This window comes from Falco naumanni, chromosome 7 (assembly GCF_017639655.2).
Source record: "Falco naumanni isolate bFalNau1 chromosome 7, bFalNau1.pat, whole genome shotgun sequence".
NCBI lineage: Eukaryota > Metazoa > Chordata > Aves > Falconiformes > Falconidae > Falco > Falco naumanni.
The window spans coordinates 59,952,165-59,972,201 of record NC_054060.1 but is presented as its reverse complement, the minus strand read 5'-3'; the positions used below and the strand labels follow the sequence as shown (position 1 = coordinate 59,972,201).

The window sequence follows — 20,037 nt, the reverse complement described above, 5'->3', positions numbered from 1 at the left end:
CAATAATTTTTAGAAAACCTTTTTAGCTACAGAGATAGGTTTCATTCTGGTGAGTCTGCTGTCAGGCCGGGGCTCACAGTCTAGCCATATTGCAGCAAATTTGCCCTAGTGTTAGTCCTTATACTGACACTTTGATAAACTAGAACTCCAGCTCTGATGAGAAATAGTGTGATAATAATCTCTGGCAAACAGTCACAAATGAAAAAAAAAAAAGAACAGTGGTGTAATGTATTGCTTCCCAGCATTAGTTCCTACAAGAGACATCTGGGCAGTGCATTGCACTCTTGCTTTCTCTCTCCCTTGTACTCTCTCTCCCCCTCTCTGCTTCTCAAACACACTTTTAATTTTGGAAATCAGAAATGTAATGAGATCCAACCCATAATTTAAGGTTAATTTAGCATTAAGTTAAGATGTTTCAGAAAGTCTGAAACTGACAGTATACCTCGTTCTTTAGCATAAATCAGGAGTAAAGAGCTGGGAAATCAGACCCTATAATCATAATGAAGCAGAAACACTGAGCATGATCAAATCAAACCGTAGTTTAAATATGTGTAAATTAATTTTATCAGTGGTTCACTTCATTTATTTAATTTGTCTCTTATAATGACACTCCTTGTCAAATCACCTTCATTACTTACTTTTTTAACCTAGCATTTTTATCAAACACACAGAACCCAGGACTGTGTCTAAACTTATTTCCTTGGTTGGCCATGGTGTTTTTTTTTTAATTTAAAAAGACTCACAAATTCTTGAGCTGTCCTTTCCCTGATGCATGATGCAATCAAGCTTCCCAGGTTCCTTACATTAATTATGGCAGTCAACAATACTGACAGACACACTCCCAAGCATCTTTCTGTAGTGAAGCGCACTGTGTCACTGGCTGCTTCAAGCACCCAAAAGAAAAGAAAAAAAAATGCTGAAAGTCCAAGCAGAAGATAGTGTGCACATACCTTTTGAATCTTGATGGTTCATTAGTTTCATTAGAAAAATCAGAAGGTTCCAGTCACAATTAGATACTGGCTGACTAACTGTACGTTTTGTGTGCTTGTTCCTTCTACAGATGCACCTTGTAAGAGATGAGAATAAAAACCATGTACAGATGAGGTAAGAAATGTTTGTGGGACAGCATCATAGGGCTTATATTTTGAGTTCAGAAGAATTTCTGTATCAGTATGTTGGTTAAATTGATCAGTAACTGATAGATGCAATACATAAAACCATAGAAAATGGCTACAAAGTAAAGCTTATAAAGACATAAAAATTACTTTAGGAGCCTAAACTTCATTTTGAAAATTGACTCAGAGCTGAGATTCCAGCTTTCATCCCATTTAAAACATGTTTATATAACTGAAGATGCACATAAGCACCTACTATTGAGCTTTTAAGTATCTACACCTGTTGAGCATTTTTAAGTATCCCACTGGAGTCCAGATTTCCCAAAGTACTTCAATTGTATTGTTTCTAACAGAGGTTAGAATTGAGGACCATCTCTCCAAAGAAGATATGTTAGTCTTTACACATATGCATTACTAGTTTAAGGAATCATGGAATATCTGATGTAGGTCTTTTAAAGTGTGTCATGAAAATGCAGGCTAAATCTAAAAAAAATCTTGAGCTACAACTGGAAGATTCACAGTAACTAACTTCACTTAGGCTGATATTTCATGTAAGTAACTTTTAATCATTCATCATTAGAACAATAAGAGTCATAAGAAAAAAAGACATAAACGGTAAGAAACATTTCATACATTCCATCTGGTTCAAGAGAAAATAGTATTGAATTCAAATTTCTTATGCCATTCTTAAATAACTTTGCTTCGGATCTTACTTGACTGGAAAAAAAATCGGTGCCTTTATTAATACAGTTCATAAGAAACAAGGCCTCAAGATCTAAGCTTCTCATCACTTAAATTTGTTGCAAAATAGTTGGTTTCCTCTGTTGAAACCTTAGTTTGGAGTAAATGCAGGATTCCCACATCCTGCAGCTCCAGCTTTCAGGAGGAATTGCGAAGATGCCAAGGAGGAAAACTGGAAGAAAAGGGCAGGGTGTTAGGACTTTCCTGCATGCCTACTCTTGTTCAGCTGTTCCATCTCCTGTCAGTGATGTAGAGATGGATTCTGGTTTTTGTGATGATTCAGTTCGTTCAAGTAAGTCCACAGTAACTTCACCAATGGACACAGAGACTTCCTCTGGGTTGAGAATCATGCCCACCTTGTATCTCCTTGCTAGCTGAAGGACAGGGAAATAAATGTTTGAGGGAAGCTCAGAGGGGGAAACGGGAATGCATGTTTGGGGAGTGCCTTTTTATTACAGCAGAAACTCCTTGACTTCCTGCCTCCCTCTGAGATTGAGAGGGAGAGAAGCAAGACAGAAATGTCTTCTGTTTTATCTTTAATTGAACTGTGAAGTCTATTTTCTACTTTTCATTATCTATGTATTTCACTAATACAAGACCAGTGAAGAATTTGAAGAATAAATGTACAGAATTATTACATTTAATTACTCAACAGCTTTCATTAATGTTTTAAATACATAATTTTTATTATTTCTGAATAAATGCAAGGGCTACATTTTTTCATATTTTAATATTCAGGGTGTAAAAAGCTAACTGGAATGCATTTATTCTTTAAAAAAGTTAACATTCAGACTGTACCAAAATAACAAAATAAACGAATTAAAAACAAGTAGAATAAATATGTTACATTAGTTGTCATTTGCCTACGTGCTGGTATATTGTCCAGACTTCACATTATGAAACATTGCTGAAAATGCTGCAGACTGTGAAAAAAGCTATGATGAGTACTATTCCCACCCAGAATTTGTGGTACAAAGCTTCACTTCTTTTAGTCTATTGTCCAACAAATCTTTTTTTATTCATATTACTCTCCAAAACAGAAAATATGCTTTTATCTCACCTTTCAATTTTTGGATAGCACTATGTGCTCTGAAGATAATTTTCTGTGAGGGGACAACATGAAAATTGTAAGCAATTTATGTCCATGGCTGTGCTATGACAGCATCTTTAATTGTTAAAGTAGACAGAGAATCTTCCCAGCCTCAGGCAGAAGCACAAGTAAATTGGCCTTGAGTTTCTAAGATTGCAGAGACACAGGTTATTAAAAAATTATCAGCTTTGGGGTTACAAGTATAAATCGTAACAAAAACATTTATATTGGTTTTATGGTTGGAAGAGCCCTCTTAACAGTCTACACATTTACCTAAGTTTATTACCTTCAAATTTAATCTTAAACTATTTCTTCATTTGTCTTCACATACCACTGGGTAGATCTGAGGACAGTGGAATAAATTTTTCATATTCTGAGTCCACTACAGGGAGCAACACTCCCTCACACTGCACCAGCTCCAGGAAAGCTGCGTGCTTGAGCAACATCTTGCTGCAGTGCATCGCAGTTGATCAGAAGTCCACAGCTCTCCGTCCTGCTAATGTGTTATCCTGGGAGAGACTGAAAAAAATCAGAGGAATACAGCAGCTTTTCAGTAGTGTGTGTCCTAAGCCTCCTCTGAACCATTCACCACCTCTGAAAAGGCTGTGCTTCCTACCGCCCTGACCTAGATCATGCATAGAGCTGTACTACATAGTTCAAAGGTTGTCACAGAGGGTTGCTGTTAGGTGTGGGTGGCCTGCCTTCAGGAGGGTCCCATCTAGGCACCAAAGAACTCCACCAACAAGGTGCATCTACATGAACTGCAAGAACAGTGGTAGTATCAGGCTTCGTCATAGCAAGCGGCACCTTCCTGAACAGGCATCAGACAGTTTATTCAGAGCTGGAGTCTGAGCAGTGTGTGGGACAGGGGATCCAACAGGAACCATCAGCTGAAGAGGTGGACATGCACATGCCTGTCGTTGATTACTAGGCCCCCTGCTGAAATGGCCCATCCAGTGTATGAGTTTTCTGTAGATTTTAGAGAGGCCTGAATTCAGAGAGATTCTTTTTCAAGCTCTCCCTTGACCTGAAGACTTTGTACAGTGCTGTAAGTGCAGATGCGTGGGAGAGGGAATGAGCTGGATTTCCCGTTTGTTAATATCCAGGACCCATCAGAAGGTCACGCTGCACCAGTCGAATTAAAGAGATAAGCAGTTATCACTTAGGTATAGCACTAATGTCTTATTAACTGCCATTGTATTTTAGAAATGTCAAAGAATCAGAGTGGTAAAACACACTTTCAATTCCTATTGAAATTGTACTTAATCCTGCTTAAGTTGAATTAATCTTGTTTAAATGCTGACGTAAAAGCCACAAAATGAGGATCCCAAATACATCCTTATATCATAGCAATTATTTGGAACAAAATTATAATAATCTTTATTCCTTTTATCGTCATGCTGGTATTTCATTATTGCTCTGCTCAAAAGGATTTTAATACAATGCATGGAATGGGCCTTTCAATTCTACTGGCATCATATTTATCTAATCCACAAGTTATTTTCTCAAATTTTATTTAATAGGTTGTATTTTTCTCCCAGTTTCAGAGTCTTATTTGTACATGTACTGTACATTGACATAAACCAGGAAAATAACAACTGACAAGCACTGTAAGATTGCAGTAATTATTTTAAAATCAGGCTGATTTGTTCTACTGCTTCCTTCCCTGAGGCCAATAACTAGAGGCTAGCTATGCTGCAATTCAACAAGCCAGAGGAAAAACACCTGTTGCATACGATTATTCTCTATTAAAATGCAATGAATAATTCAGCGTGAATATTTTAAAGAGCAGCATTGTTATCATGCCTCTCAGTTCTTAAAAAAGTGTCTGTAGCTGAAGAAAGAGAGAGGGTCAGGTCAACCCAAAATATTGGCTGTGCCCTATGAGGTATAGTCCATTCACTTTCTCATGCTTAACAAACACACAATTGTGCTTTTCCCTGTCATTGATAGGGCAGTGATACAGCTTCATTAGCATCATAGAATGACAGTAGCAAAGAATGATAGAATCAAAGACTAGTTTGGGTTGGAAGGGACCTTTAAAGGTTATCTAGTCCAACACCCCCTGAAATGAGCAGAGACATAGAATCATAGAATGTGTTGGGTTGGAAGGGACCTCATCTAGTTCCAACCCCCTGCCATGGGCAGGGACACCTTCCATTAGACCAGGTTGCTCCCAGCCCCATCCAGCCTGGCCTTGAGCACTGTCAGGGTTGGGGCACCCACAGCTGCTCTGGGCAACCTGTGCCAGCGTCTCACCACCCTCACGGTAAAGAATTTCTTCCTAATAAATGATCTAAATCTACCCTCTTTTAGTTTAAAACCATTACCCCTTGTCTTATCACTAAATGCTCTTGTAAAAAGTCCCTCTCCAGTCCTTTCTTGTAAGCCCCCCTTTAGGTACTGGCAGGCTGCTATAAGGTCTCCCCAGAGCCCTCTCTTCTCCAGGCTGAAGAACCCCAATTCTCAGCCTGTCTTCACAGGAGAGGTGCTCCAGCCCTCTGATCATCTTCACGGCCTTCCTCTGGGCCTCCTGACCTGCAACTAGATCAGGTTGCTCGGAGCTCTGTCCAGCCTAACCTTGAATGTTTCCAGGGATAACATTCTGCTGATTTTCTACATCATATTATTATATACATAAGTGAGCCGAAAAGAAACAGCTGAGCAAGATGACGGATTTGTGCAATGACCATTCCAAATTAGCAGTTCCAAAGTTAAGACAGTGATGTGACTTGAGTTTCATCTGAAATAATTTCCCATTTCACTGAAGTTAACAAGTAAGTTCCTACCAGTTCCAGTGGAACCTAGATACTTGCCAGGTCAGTGATTCAGCATATTTTCCAAGAACTCCTTTATTACTACAATTTCATGAAAGATAAGTTTTGTGCGTCGATGCTTTTAAGCATACACCACCTTGGGATTACCAAAAGCTCAAAAGATTATAAAGGGCTCAAATATGCCAACCAACAAACAGAAAATGAAGAGCATCCTCCTTATACATCAAGAATACTCAGCACCTTGCAGCACTGGGCTCTCACGAAATAAGAGACAGTTCTTAGCAGTACAGATAGATACGAAGTAAATATACATATTTATTTCTTCTCACACAGCTCTAATAATCTAAACTCTCACTTGTTTCAAGGTAGGGAAGTTGCATGTTTTCAGCATCAAGGAAGGATCTACAGAAAGAGAGGTAGGGGAGCTCTATTCATTATTAGTAGTAACCATAATAATAGTTTTACATGCCATGACTCCTTGAGCACTGGCTAAGCCATGCAGACTCTGTCATGGTTCCATTTTAACAGGCATCATCCTGAAATTCAAACTCGGTTGCTGTAAATATATAAATCACCAGAACTTCCACTTCTAAAAGCTCATTCACTCAGAATATGACTTACAGGGACAAGTTATATTATTCTTTCTATAGCTTTACACAGTTACTGGAAAGACAATCAATAGTACCCATGATTCACAAAGGGAAATAACGCTTTTGTTCAGATACTGCCTACTGGCAGATCAGGCAATTAATTCAGTAATATTTTCAGTGATTTCTAATATCCTTTCATAAACCAATCACTCAATTGATATCCTCAGAGGGTGGCCTAATCCTCATTAGACCTGTATGAAAATGCTTGCATTCAGGGGAAACAGACACATTCTGGCATTGGGAGTGATATTTTCAATGATTCTTATGTTTTGCAGTATTAAAAAATTTTTTTTGGAGGAACTCCTTTTTTTCCTGTAAATCAACATTTCTTCTCAATACTGTAACAAAAACCTGTCTGGCTTTAGGATTAGGTAGAAAATATGTTATCAAAATTCTCATTGTGGGGCAGTAAGGAAGCTTCTCTTCCTGCAACTTCTTTACTCTTTTTCTACAAAAGGCTCACAGCTGCTTGATTTGCAGGCTGTCTCACAGCACTCCTAAACCATTGTAGCAGACTTTGCAACCTCAAACCAGCTAGAGACAGCATCTCTGGAAATGGGCAGTTCTGCATTTTTTCAAGACTTAGAAAGTTTTCACAAATTTTGATTGGGCTAGGGAGAAAGATTGTAGAGGGCCTCTATTTTAATTTTCACAGTTTTCTCTAAGCTATTTTGTGCAATATTTTACATTCATGAACGCTGTTAGCACAATTCTTTCAGCAACTACAATTTTCATGTTGCCAGCCTTCTCTCTACCTGAAAAATCCATACTGGGTCAGAGCAAAAACAAGCTGAATGAACCTTCTGTAGGTTAGGAACTGAAGTATTTCCTAAGCTAGCTAGTATTTCCAGTTTCCTTTTTCCATATCATTCATGGTATTATGGACATCTATCCTCTCCCTGAAGTTGTCCTACTCTAGCTTCACACAGAAGCTATGCAAAACATTTGATAGTTTTTATTGTCCTATTCTGTTCTTCTTTTCTAATTCTTCTATATTCATTTAGAGATGAAATCATCAAACTTAAAGCAATAGTCAAGATGTGGGAATATTACAGGTCCACAAAGAGTTATTATTTTTTGTTTTGCTGTCAACCCTTTTTTAAAATTTAATTAAATTCTCTATGCATTGTTGTATTGTTTTCACAGAGAACCCTACAAACATTTCAACATTTCAAAGCATTTTCCTGTGGCACTGAAATTCAATCCCATAGATGTCTCTCAGCAGTCCATTTTGGCATCCAGCAGCCAAGTTGTCATCACCACCACGCTGCCTGCATTTCTGATGAAGAAAAGCTACATAACATCATCTTGCTTCCTAGATGTAACATCAACCCCTATAGTGACCTCCTCCGTGTCTGATGAGTTGGTTTCACTGTATGAGTTGATAGGAATATCTCCATAATTACATACGGAACTATTAGTAACCTACCTTTGTCCATACTGTCATGCTATAGGTGTCTCTTAGTGTCCACCCAGAGCTTCTAGCCACATACACTGCCAGGCTGCCAGAGCCATTCCTTAGGATGATTGCTCTCATGTATGGGAAATAATTACTAACTAAGAAAATTTAACTTGTATGTTTGAAGCAATAAGAAACCTAACTTTAAATTTATTCAAAAAATCATATTCCTATAATTTTAATGTGTTTGAACTGCTTATTTGTAGAAAGGATAGTGAGTTTCAGCTGTCACATGAATCACAAAGTATTTCCATGACATACAGATGAGATCATCATATTTCTTGGTACTATTACTTTTCCTAAAGACTTTAACTGGCAAAGTACTGCTGCAAGCTACAAGTACATGAGAAATACACCACATCATTCTGTGCTTGTTTTACCCTTCCTGGACTGGTTTTTATTTTATTGCACCTTTTGCCACTAAAACAAAACAACACAAAAAACCACATCACCATTCTACCAGAACACAACACCATCATACAATAATACCATAATACTAACAAATTATTTGCCTTGAATCAGTTTATTTGGTAAAAAAAATACTGGATAATATAGTGTTTTACATTAAACATTGAAAAAAGACATGTGCAAACAGAATTTATCTCCCTACCATCTATGAGATTTACCTTAGCTTCCTAGTCACAGAGTTCTACCACCTCCTATGTTCTTCCTCCTTAGCTCAGTGAAATCTTTAATCACTTCTCTGCTCACCTTCAGTTCTCCCTGTTTCCCCATTCAAAATATGTCATGCATTGAGAACGCTATTTGATGTCCTCGAGTGGTGGAAGGGAAGTAACCAAAGCTGGATCTCTTAGGGTGCCTTAGTGCCCCAGGTTACTGTAGAAGAAATGACATGTGCTTCTTCTTATGCCTTAAAAGAAGGTGGTGGCTATCGCAAATTTATTTTTTTGAGGGGTCAGCAAAATTAAATACATTCCAGAAATACCTACAGCCTCAAGACCCTGAGATAAAAAGCGTCTACTCTCTAGTTTGTGATTTTGATTAGATATGAGCACAGATATGAGCACAGAACTAAGACAGTTTGGCACTTGTGTAAAAAAAAAATGCCTGGAAAACATAAAAAAATAATAATTCTAGTATCTTCAAAATCAGCTGGCAATTGAAGCAGAGGTTTTCAGCACTAAAACGTTGGATATAGGTATCTAAATTCCACCTAAGTTTCACCTAAGATGCCTAAAAGTTCTTTGATGGATCTGGCTCCAAATTCCTTTAGTTATAAGAACAGGATAGAAGAAAATCAATACTTCAGGACCAAATGTGTCTGGAAATAGAGTTAATCCATTACATACACACTGTGTCATACCAAAACAATATAAGAATTCTCTTCCTTTGGAGAACTCACAGCTGCAATATTTCAGCTCTACTTTGCAGGTTTTATCACAATTTTAATGAAGTGTAGTTGGTTTTGAAGTAAAAGTCTGTCAGTTTTCGTGAAAAGAATTAGATTATTGTCTTGCATTGCCTGATCAGCTTTAAAATAGGGCTTAGTTCTCATTATCCTCTGAACAATATGTTTTAAAGAAATTAATTGTAGTGATACATTTTAACCTGATGTGATGACAGGCTCATTATCAAGAGTAGTATGCTATCAGGCAAAAATGGATTATCTAAAAAATGGACTGTTTAAAAAATGGACTCATGGGAAGGAAGTTTAAAAGATTAGATGTCTCCTGTGTAAAGGGTCTTTTTACCAAAGTGAAGAACCTTTGGGAATGCTATACATTCACTTGCAATTTTAATAGAAAGGATGCCTTTCATTTCTACAGAGGAGGCTGTAAATGCCACAAGAGTAACTTCTTAGACCATCATTTATCGGTAGGACGTTAGCAAAGATCCAAGAAGGTAAGCCAGTAGGTAACTGCCTGACTTCTGTGGCCTCAGCACTCTAGCAAGCCCCATGCTCTCAAAGTGGGGAAAGGTCAGTATGTCCCTTGAAAATTTCAGATTTTGATATGATACATGGAAGACATTAGGAGAAGAGGAAAACAAAATAATTAGACTTTTGTTGTCTCTGCTTAGAGTTCTACCACCTCTAGATTTTCAGCAATTGATATGAGTTCTCCTCCAGACTTCAGCCTGATGAACTTCTAACCATTCAATTTACACCGAATCCTGTCCTGCTACATTTGGTGAATGCGTTGGCTCTGGCATTGGCATCCTGCCTCCTGCCTTCATTACTTTGTGGCAAAGCTCTCATGTGGAACTCCTCCTGCAGTGGAGGTGGCCGCCTGGGTGCTCAGGCCTCATTCCTCAAGCAGAAGCACCCTGTGCCCATCAGTCCTGGGCATCTGCCAAAGCAGCAGAGAGCACCAACAAGAGACTTGAAATGGTCAGTCCTTAGCAAGACTGCGCTACCTGCTGTCACCTGTGCCTGTGAACAGAAATAGCCGTGCTTTCTACATTTCCTCCACTCCCAGCCAACTTTCATCTGAACACTCATAATCAAATTGAAGGCCATGATCAGGCTCATTCATGGATGGTGAGGGAAAAATTGATACCTCATCATGCTGTGCAGCCAGCCCTGCAGTCTCTAGTAGTAGTGCTTCTCTAGAGGGAAATCGGGAGATACTTTTAATAGGAAAATATAGTATTTGCTTTAAACAATCTTAACTGAGGAAGAGTTACTGATGCAGCTTAGTGGCTTGACTAAATTGGAAATGGAACAAGCTTCAGAAAAATCTCTCTCAGGAAGTTTTTCAGAGGGAGAACAGAGCATGTCAACATTTTTGCCATCTCTCCAGCACTGTGAAACACTAGTTACCAGAAGACTGCTTTTATAAAGGAGAAAGGGCAGGGAAAGCTAAGAACTAAATAACACAGAGATTGTTAAATTCCAAGAAAATTAAAGCCTTGAAGGAGACAAAAAAAACCCCAAAAGAGAATAATTTAGACTTTTTAAAATATTACTGAATATGTGTAGTTTTCACAGGAAAAGAAAAGAAACAAGAAAAAGAAACAGGTCACAGCAGAAAAAAGACTTTTCAGAAAGAATCTAGGGAATCCAAGAGGTCTTACAAGAGACAGACGTGAAATGTCTTCTCTACAAAAGATTTATATAAAGGGGGAAGCTCCCAGCAGGAGACCACCTCTGTGATTAAAACCAGAAAAACTAGTATCAACAAATTCCACTAGTTACCAAATGTTTTTCATTACTTCCGCAGTGGAGGCTTCTGCCTTGAACTATGAAAAATGCTTTGACAAATAGCTTCCAAAAACCCAGCGTGAGGAAGCTACAAAGTTGTTTCATTCATAAACAGAGACTACAAATTTCTGGCAAAAAGTCTGGCTTCCCAGCTGCAAGACAAAACACCCCAAAATAGCGCACTCAATTAGGTGGGGGTTTTGAAGGAGTGGTTGCTGCCTAGCGAAAATAAGGGAACTGATTAATGTAATGTATCAGGCAAAGCACACTGAAGAGCCAGCTGCAGATTTTGTAATAGGAAGAGGCTACAAATTTGAAAGGGGCTCTCTCTTCGAGATTATAAACCATTGAAATATTCTATTGATGGTGGTGGTTAAACTCCTCTACAGCCTTCTTGAACACCAGTGATTTCTGCAGCAAACTTTTTATCAGCAACCAAAGCAGAGGTTTCTCAACTTGCTGTCCTTTTTTTCTCCCTCTTTACCCTTTTGCCTTTCCCTACGTACCCATGGAGAGGAAAAAGGAATCAAAACCATGGATATGTAGATAATGCCCAACCTGCACGTAAACTGCTTGTATTAACTTTGACGGAAACTGCTCAAAAATAAAAGGGTTTATGAAGATTTAGATTTTCTGAAAGGATTAATTTTTCTATTAATATCTGTAATGAAAACTTGATTTTTAAATGAAAATACATTAGGGTGAAGGTTGAATTGTAATTTAAGTAGAGCAATTGAGGTCTCACATTCAAGTTAACGTATATCACGAGTGTGAGAGATGCACAAAAACACTTCCCTCCTCCTTAACAGATCCTACTTAGAAAGCTTCTAACTGGTAGATTTTATTTGCCCTACACTTCTTTTTTTTTTCTGACTTGTTTCAGAAAGGGTGATAAAAATTACTATCATTCTCAAAGATTTAAATAAAATTTGTATGAACACAATTCCTTGTATTGTACAGTTAATATTCTGTTTCCTTTTAATGTTATGACAGTTATTTAAACACAGTGGCTGGTGATCCACTACCTTTTCTAAAACTTACTCACCGACTATCTGTGAATTCAGGCAGAAAATATCCTCAACACAGTGACAAAATGTGGAATAATTATTCTACATGAATATGCAAGGAAAACTTCTAAATTTGTGCTTTGAATTTTTTCCAATTTTGCTTCCAGGCACCAATTTCCCATCCTTTCAGTAAAAAATTTGAGAACACACACAAAAAAAAAAGCAAACCAAATTCCATAAATAAAGCATGACTTCCTCAAGAAACTAATTTTTCATCTGATTCTTATTGAAGGGATGTCAGTGGGCAAAGAGTGCACAGAAGCAAGGATGGGGGTTATTCTGTGACCTTGAGAGAACTCTCCCTGACTTTCTTTGTTACTCTTCAACTTGGTGATACCTAAAAGCACATCCCTGAAGAGCCTCTCAACTGCAAGTCAGTAACAATTGCTCCTCAGCTACCCGCAGGCACGGCAACAGCAAGCATCTCTGCCAGATTACATAGAGAAGTGTCGCAAAGACTTGTTACCAGTTACAAGGATACAAAATGAGATTAGCTCATTAGGGTCAGGGTTGATGCTATACAGAGAAATAATGGTAGAGTATTAAAATGGAGCAGAAAATCCACCAAAGAAATATTGTTTTCTTTTGGATCTGGAACAAGTGATGTAACTTCCATCACAGGAGAAATGAAGATATTTAAAAGCAAACACAGCTAACTATTCAGATGGTAGAAAAAAGCAGCAGCCAAACCAGAGACTTGTCTAGGAACAAGTGACAAAATGAGGTCTAGTCAAAACCACTCTCCCTCTGACCAAGAACTATTTAGAGGAGATTGTGTGAACGTTAAGAGAAACTTGTGGCTTTGGAAGGAGACAAATTATAAGTGACATCAGCTTTCCAAGCAAAAGGATTGAGAGAAATGGTACGAATAATTCAGAGGCCAGCTATTCCCTGGTACAATAACCAACAGATATTTTCAGCAAATAGTTGTTAAAACAACTGGACAGAATTCTATTTTAAGCTTAGTTTTGTTAGTAGTGAGGACATTTATAAAATAACTTGGTCATAGGAAATAACCTTGAATTGAATGATCTGAAGCTGATGCCATTTAAATGGAATGGAAGGACAAACAAAAAGCACAGGCTGTAACTCAGCAGCCTGTAATAAACTTGGACACTTGCAGGTGAAGTAAAGCAGCCTGGTACTCAGGGCAGGCTTCAAAACCTACCTAAGAAATAAAGTTAGCCTGAGCAAACCTAACTGCTACAGTCAGAGTAGTGCATGAATAACCTAATTCAAAGCTGCCATGGATGTTTTTTGTTACTCCTCAGAACCCCCCCGGACACTATTGCTACTGTGAGAGTTGCAGTACACGTAAGAGTGAAAGCTCCGGACTTCAAAGGGCAGACTTTAAGGAAGTGAGGGTACTGGTGAAGTCCACCAGGCAAAAAAGCTCAGACACCTCCTTCTTCAGGAAGGTGGGAATGTCAAAGGTGCCCATCCTATCTGGAATTGATACACTAAGGCAGAAGATTGTAGGAAAAGTCTTGAAAATATTACTGAAAATAAGGAAATGACAAAAAAAAACCCACCAGTCAGCCAAGAGTCAAATATTTTAATGGTCAGGAGGTTTAAGAATAAAGTAAATATATTCAATAGTCAAAGGAAATGAAAACAATACCCTTTAGTCATATAACTGAAAAGCAGGGGAAGACAAAATTAGGCTCATTATACAAGAAGGAAGAGGTGGTTATTAAATGACATACAGGTATGTTCCTAAAATTAAGCAGGGACAGGTTGGAAAAAGGGTATGGAACTTGCACCGACTTGGAAACAAATCTGTATGTGTGAAGGGCTAGGTTATCTTCTTGACTGAATTCAAAAGGAGGGCCACAAAAAATTCCAGGTCTGACACCAAGTATAAGCAATAAATTTATCAAATTGAATGGTACCAAGTAACCAGAAAATCACGTGTGTAGTAGCTACATGTGAAGAAGCAGGGAAGGGGAAAGAAGAGTGGCCAGGGTGACTATAGACCCATTGATCTGAAAAAAATCCAAAAAATCTAGAAAGAGTTTTGAAGGGGAAGACAATCAGATCTGAAGGCACAATGAAAATGGAGTGGAATGTAACATAACCTTACTTAACATAGTGAAATACTAACAAAATCGTATCTCCCTTTTCAAGGATAATCAACTCTCTAGCCAAAGGTAACGCAGTACATCTATGCTAGTTAGAGTTCAGTAAAGCATTTGATTCAAAAATTAAATGAGAAATGGTTAGTGACACTAAAGAGAATTATTCTTTTAATGAAAATAGTACTGTTGGTAAGGATGTACAGCAGTATCACGTACGCCATAGTTATGGCCCAGGCTTTGACAAGCAGTAAGGGTAGGCTGAGAGTATATTTTCTCTGCCCACATGCAATAAGAATTTCATTGATATTGTTTCATGTTTCAATATGCTTGCCAATCCTGGAGCAACTTTTTTTCAGTTAAATGTGATAGAGAAATAGATAGATAGGTACTGGAAAAATGGAAGATCAGCTGATACTTCATGGCAAAGTAGAAAATATTTTGAAAACAGTGCTCAGCCTGAATTTTCACTATCTTGCTATCTGAACACCCAGATGGAGAGCAGTTGTCTTTAGTAATAGTAGTATTTATTGTCGTTTTGCATAATTGTATATGACCACATAAAGTCACAAGAGGAGAAACTAGGCTATTGTGTCAATTATAACAGATGTACTGTTTGTTTGGCTTTTCCTTCCTCTTTCCCATTGTTACCAGAATGCTATTGAGGAAATAAGAATTTACTGACAGTTGCTCCAGCTGTTTATTTTCTGCCAGGCGCTTCAGGGGGACTGCTTTTTTGTCAACACTTGTTTGATGCTATACCCAGATGTACATGGTGGCACAGCCTGGCAAAGGTGGGTAACAGTGACCGAGATTTCTCTGGCAGCAAGGAAGCTGGCCCTTTGCTGTGCCTTTTAGCCCACCTGGGGCAACTGGTCAATAAGGGGAACTAAGGGTAACTCCAGCTGCCATCCACATTTAGCAGAACACAGACCTATCTTTCACTGAGCTCCTCTACTTAATGATATTTATTTATGTAGCATTTTGGAGGAGTAATGTGAATTGGGAGAAATCCCTTCTAGGAACAGATTAAATACCTCTCTCACCCATGTGAATTTCTTTGTTTGACATAACTTCTATGTGACAGCTGCAAATAATGGCCAATCCACCAGTCTGGGCACCTTAACAAATTACCAGTCAGAGAACTGGATGTGCATCCACCTGCTATGGAGCAGCATATCCCTTTCATAAAGCTTTATCACATCACGTGATTCACTGGAAGATTTGATATGGAAAATCAGCCGGGAATTTTTTCTTAAGAGAGAAGAAAATAACCCTTCTGCAAAGAAAATAATCTATAAACGCTTTGCTAGGTCTTATTTATAGTGCTTAGCCATTATAGTACTACGGGTCTTACCGAGTACATACTTTTACAGTTACACATAAGTTATACACAATAGCATTCACAAGGGAGTCGTGCATAGTGACACTGAGGTAATGCAGCCATTGCTCGCATGCGTAAACTAAATAAGCCAAAGAAACTGCAGATACTAACAAAAATGTCTTTTCTCCACAAAGAAAAACAGAGCAGAAAATAATAGTGTGAAAAGCTGAAAGCAGAACATCTCCAAGCTAAGAAAGGGCCTGAAAGCCAACTTCTGAAGTGAGCTAACCCTAAATTCAGAAATAACAACCAAAAAGCAGGCAGACTGAAATAAAAGCCAGTGTAAGATAGAAAGCCTCTGGGATATAGTGTCAAAGTGACTCATGAGGTTTAAAGTCAATACAAGCTGATGAGTGAGACAGAGATTCTGTGTAGTGCTTTAAAAATATACCCGAAGGTACCAAGCAAAGAAACCAAGAGCTAATCCCTGCATACAAATATCATAGAATCATGGAGTCATTCAGGTTGGAAAGGACCTTTGAGATCATCAAGTCCAGCTGTTAACCCAGGACTGCCAAGTCCACCACTAAACCCTGTCCCTGAGCACTGCATCTATATGGTTTTTAAACACTTTGAACACGTGATTCCACCACCTCCCTGGGCAGCCTGTTCCAATGCTTAACTACCCTTTCTGTGAAGAAATTTTTCTTAATATCCAGTCTAAACCTCCCCTGATGTAAACTTGAAGCAGTTTCCTCTTGTCCTGTCACTTGTTTACCTGGGAGAAGAGACCGACCCCCACCGGCCTGCAGCCTCCTGTCAGGCAGTTGCAGAGAGCGATAAGGTCCCCCCTGAGCCACCTCCTCTCCAGGCTAAGCACCCCCAGGTCCCTCAGCCGCTCCTCATAACACTTGTGCTCCAGACCCTTCCCCAGCCCCGTTGCCCTTCCCTGGACACGTTCCAGCACCTCAATGTCCCTCCTGCAGTGAGGGGCCCAGCACTGAACACAGGAGCCAAGGTGCGGCCTTGCCAGTGCCGAGCACAGGGGGACAGTCGCTGCCCTTGTCCTGCTGGCCACACTGTGTGGGATACAAGCCAGGATGCTGGTGGCCTTCTTGGCCCCCTGGGCACACTGCTGGCTCATGTTCAGCCGGCCATCAGCCACCACCCCCGGGTCCCTTCACCCCCGAGCAGCTTCCCAGCCGCTCTGCCCCCAGCCTGTAGCGCTGTGTGGGGCTGGTGTGACCCAAGGGCAGGACCCGGCACTTCTCCTTGTTGAACCTCATACAACTGGCCTTGGCCCATGGGTCCAGCCTGCCCAGATCCCTCTGCAGAGCCTGCCTGCCCCCAGCAGATCAACACTGCCCCCCAACTTGGTGTCATCTGCAAACTCACTGAGGGTGCACTCAATCCCCTCATCCAGATCATTTGTAAAGATACTAAACAGACCTGGTGCCAATACTGAGCCCTGGGGAACACCACCTGTGACCATCCACCAGCTGGGTGTAACTCCATCCTCTACCACTCCTTGGGCTCAGCCGTCCAGCCAGCTTTTTACCCCGTGTAGAGCACACCCGTCCAAGCCACGAGCAGCCAGTTTCCCCAGGAGGATGCTGTGGGAGACAGTAGCAAAGGCTTTGCTAAGGTCCAGGTAGACAACATCCACATCCACAGCCTTTCCCTCATCCGCTAGGCAGGTCACCTTGTCATAGAAGGGGATCAGGCTGGTCAAGCAGGACCTGCCTGTTATAAACCCATGCTGGCTGGGCCTGATCACCCGGCTGTCCTCCACGTGCCACAGGATGATCTATCTATCATTCTGCAAACTTTACTTACACATGTTTTTTTAAAAAGGTCGCGAGGAATAGGTTTATCTGCCTGCCCTAGAGGGCACAAAACATTTTGAAAGAAGCCTGCCCCGCAGAGAGAGGCAACCCAAATCTGATGGTTTAAATGAAATTTCAGTGGTGGCCAGCGCTCTTATTATTCCTCTTCACTTCAGACTATGACGACCATTACTACTGGTACAATTATCTCAAGCACATGCACACCTGCCGTGTATGCACTTTCAACCTCTAGATCCATGCACAAATCTATGATGGTTTTACCTCTCACTTCTCTCTTCCCTTTCTCGTTTTCAATTTCTACAGTTCCATCAAAGCAGGGACATGTAATAAAATGATCTGTGGCTGAAATCTTTTAGAAATCAGGACACTTGATTGTTAAACATATGCAAAAAAATACTGCTTTTACAATTGCATTTTTAAGAATTCGTCTTGATGTTTGTGGTACAAACAGGGAACTGAATGAAATTTCAAGTAATAAAAATCCCAGACAAATCTGCATGCAGGCATCTGACAAAACCTATTCAATTGTTTATTCTTCTGAGTCATGCTGCAGTTGGGAGTGAGGGAGAGACAGAAAGATGACCTTTCTATTTACTGAACTCAGTGCTGTTGATGCTTAATGGAATCTGTGTTCTTTTAATAACATTTTTATTTTAGTATCATTTTCTCTGCTTAATGTCTCACACTTTTTATTTAACATAGCATGAAAATCGGACGCTTCCTCATTGACGACTTCACCTGCTTCAGTTCAAGTTTCTCATCTGGACTCTGAGGACGATGACATTTGACACAGGAATGTGGTTTTCTGGGCTGTGTTTAGCAAGGGCTGAGATCTCCTGTGTGATAACAAAGAGCTCAGCCCTGAACAATGGCTGGCCCATTTTTCTGGGTGGGACACACCAGTAGGCTCCTTCTTCCCTGCTGAGAGATACTGGTTTGTTCCTCTCCAAGAATGTACTGCGTGTTTACAGAGCAATTGTTGCAGTGGGTAAATAAATAGCCATATGCTTTAGACCTTTGGGCAGCAACAGCATAAATGGTCACTTCCTCAGTTACTTCCTATGAGCATGTTCATGTTATCCTAATCATACGGACTACAGGCAATAATAAACTATACCGCTATTCCAAAGAGCATAAAAAATTCAGTCCTTGTCCTAGAATTCAGGCATATGACTTTAAACCTTGCTTGCTTATTTTAGCTGCAAATTATTGCTTAAGAAATTATTCCAGCACAAGGAATCTCTAGTAGGCTGCTGCAGTGCTATTTTGGTTTTGAAAGGCAACATTTGAAGAACCAAGCCAACTAAATTCCAGTAGGACAGCACTCTTCAAATGGCAACATTTCATCTCTCGACCTGCAAAGGCATATCTTGAGACTGGAGAGGCACTGAGAGGTTTTCCAAAGGAATATTTCTTGACCATATTTCTATGAGTGCTTTAAGATAATGTTCTCTCATAAAGGGATTCAATTCTTCTCTGTGTCCAAATCTGCTGAGCAGCAGATGAAGCTATTAAGGTAGCATCCGTGATTTAGGCTGATAAGACCCTGGCATTAAAGTAGCAAAGGACCTGCTCTGACTTATAGTACTGGCATAAAAGCCCTTAGGAGTGCCAGATAAGTGAAGTGTAATAAAGTATGCAGTTCTGCCCCAGCTCCCATCAGATGTACCAGCACATGGACACCCACCTTCCCTGCTCCATTATACCCCAAGGGTCCCTGGCACAGGTGCTGTCTTCACTGAGGGAATGGTTCCTGCCAACCACTTTGAACATGGTCCATCCACTTGGTCCCTCTGGAGAGCCACTAAGAGCTGAGCTGGGCAACCCTTGCAGCATCGAGCACTGTCACGGGAGTCTTGAGGACCAACCATGGGAATACGCATACCCCAGCTGGGGCAGAGCCCTGCAGCTCAGTTCTCAGGGGACAGTCTAATTGAGGACTAGCAGATGGCAAGCAACATGAAGCAGCAGTTGCTGTAGTTAATTGAATCCAAGCACGCATTAAGACATGAGTACTCTTAAGACCATTTTTACCCATGGCTCTCAGACATGACTTTGTTTTCCTCATGAACCATGCTAAGTGTTGCACAAGAAATTCTTCATAATGCTCCCTCCCCCCAAATCTATTGGGTAAGTTCAAACATTTTTCTACTACTAATCAAATGCACAAAATACCATTCCCCCCAAAAATAAAAGATATCTGTGAATTGGTCTCACCGTTTACATTGCATCTACTTCACCCTCAATGCAGCTAATCTGCTCTCCCTGACAACTCCCATGTCTAGCCTCACTGGAAAATTCACAGCAGACACAATGAAGGGAATCAGGGGGTGTCATCTGGACACTGAAAGCTCTGCTGGAGCTGACAGACCGATGCCGTGGAGTTCAGGCCTGGATGTGAACCCTGCATGGCTCTGGAGGAAGCAGGGTCACACGGCCTGGGTCCCAGCCACACTGTTACCTGGAGTGCAGAGGCTGTTCTCTGTGTAAATCAAAGCCTAGCCTTTAATAACAAGAATTTTTTTTCAGGGCATCACTGATTAGAGGATGATTGCTGCAGACATGACTTATAGGAAACCTGGAACTGACACAGTGAATATTGTTGCCTGGAACTAATGGTCAGACTCTGATAGAAAAAAAAACTTTATTTTAATCACTAGCTAATCTAATGCATTATTTGATTTCAAGTTAATTTATCTTTCCACTTCACTACCTATTACAAGCGACCC

The 20,037-nt window shown here is 40.0% G+C and overlaps 1 protein-coding gene across 2 annotated transcripts in view; it reads right to left on the bottom strand.

Annotated features, from left to right (window-relative positions):
- Nucleotides 1–1,660: 1,660 nt before the first annotated feature.
- The window catches only part of NUBPL (nucleotide binding protein like), a 158,663-nt gene continuing 140,286 nt past the window's right edge, over nt 1,661–20,037 (bottom strand). The window contains exon 11 of one of the 2 annotated variants that reach the window (XM_040600335.1): nt 1,661–2,230. In XM_040600335.1, the coding sequence (XP_040456269.1) occupies nt 2,069–2,230 (162 nt within the window). In that variant the 3' untranslated portion in view covers nt 1,661–2,068. Of the gene's footprint in view, nt 2,231–3,435; nt 3,466–20,037 lie in introns of those variants that run through there. The other variant, XM_040600339.1, reaches the window with a different exon arrangement.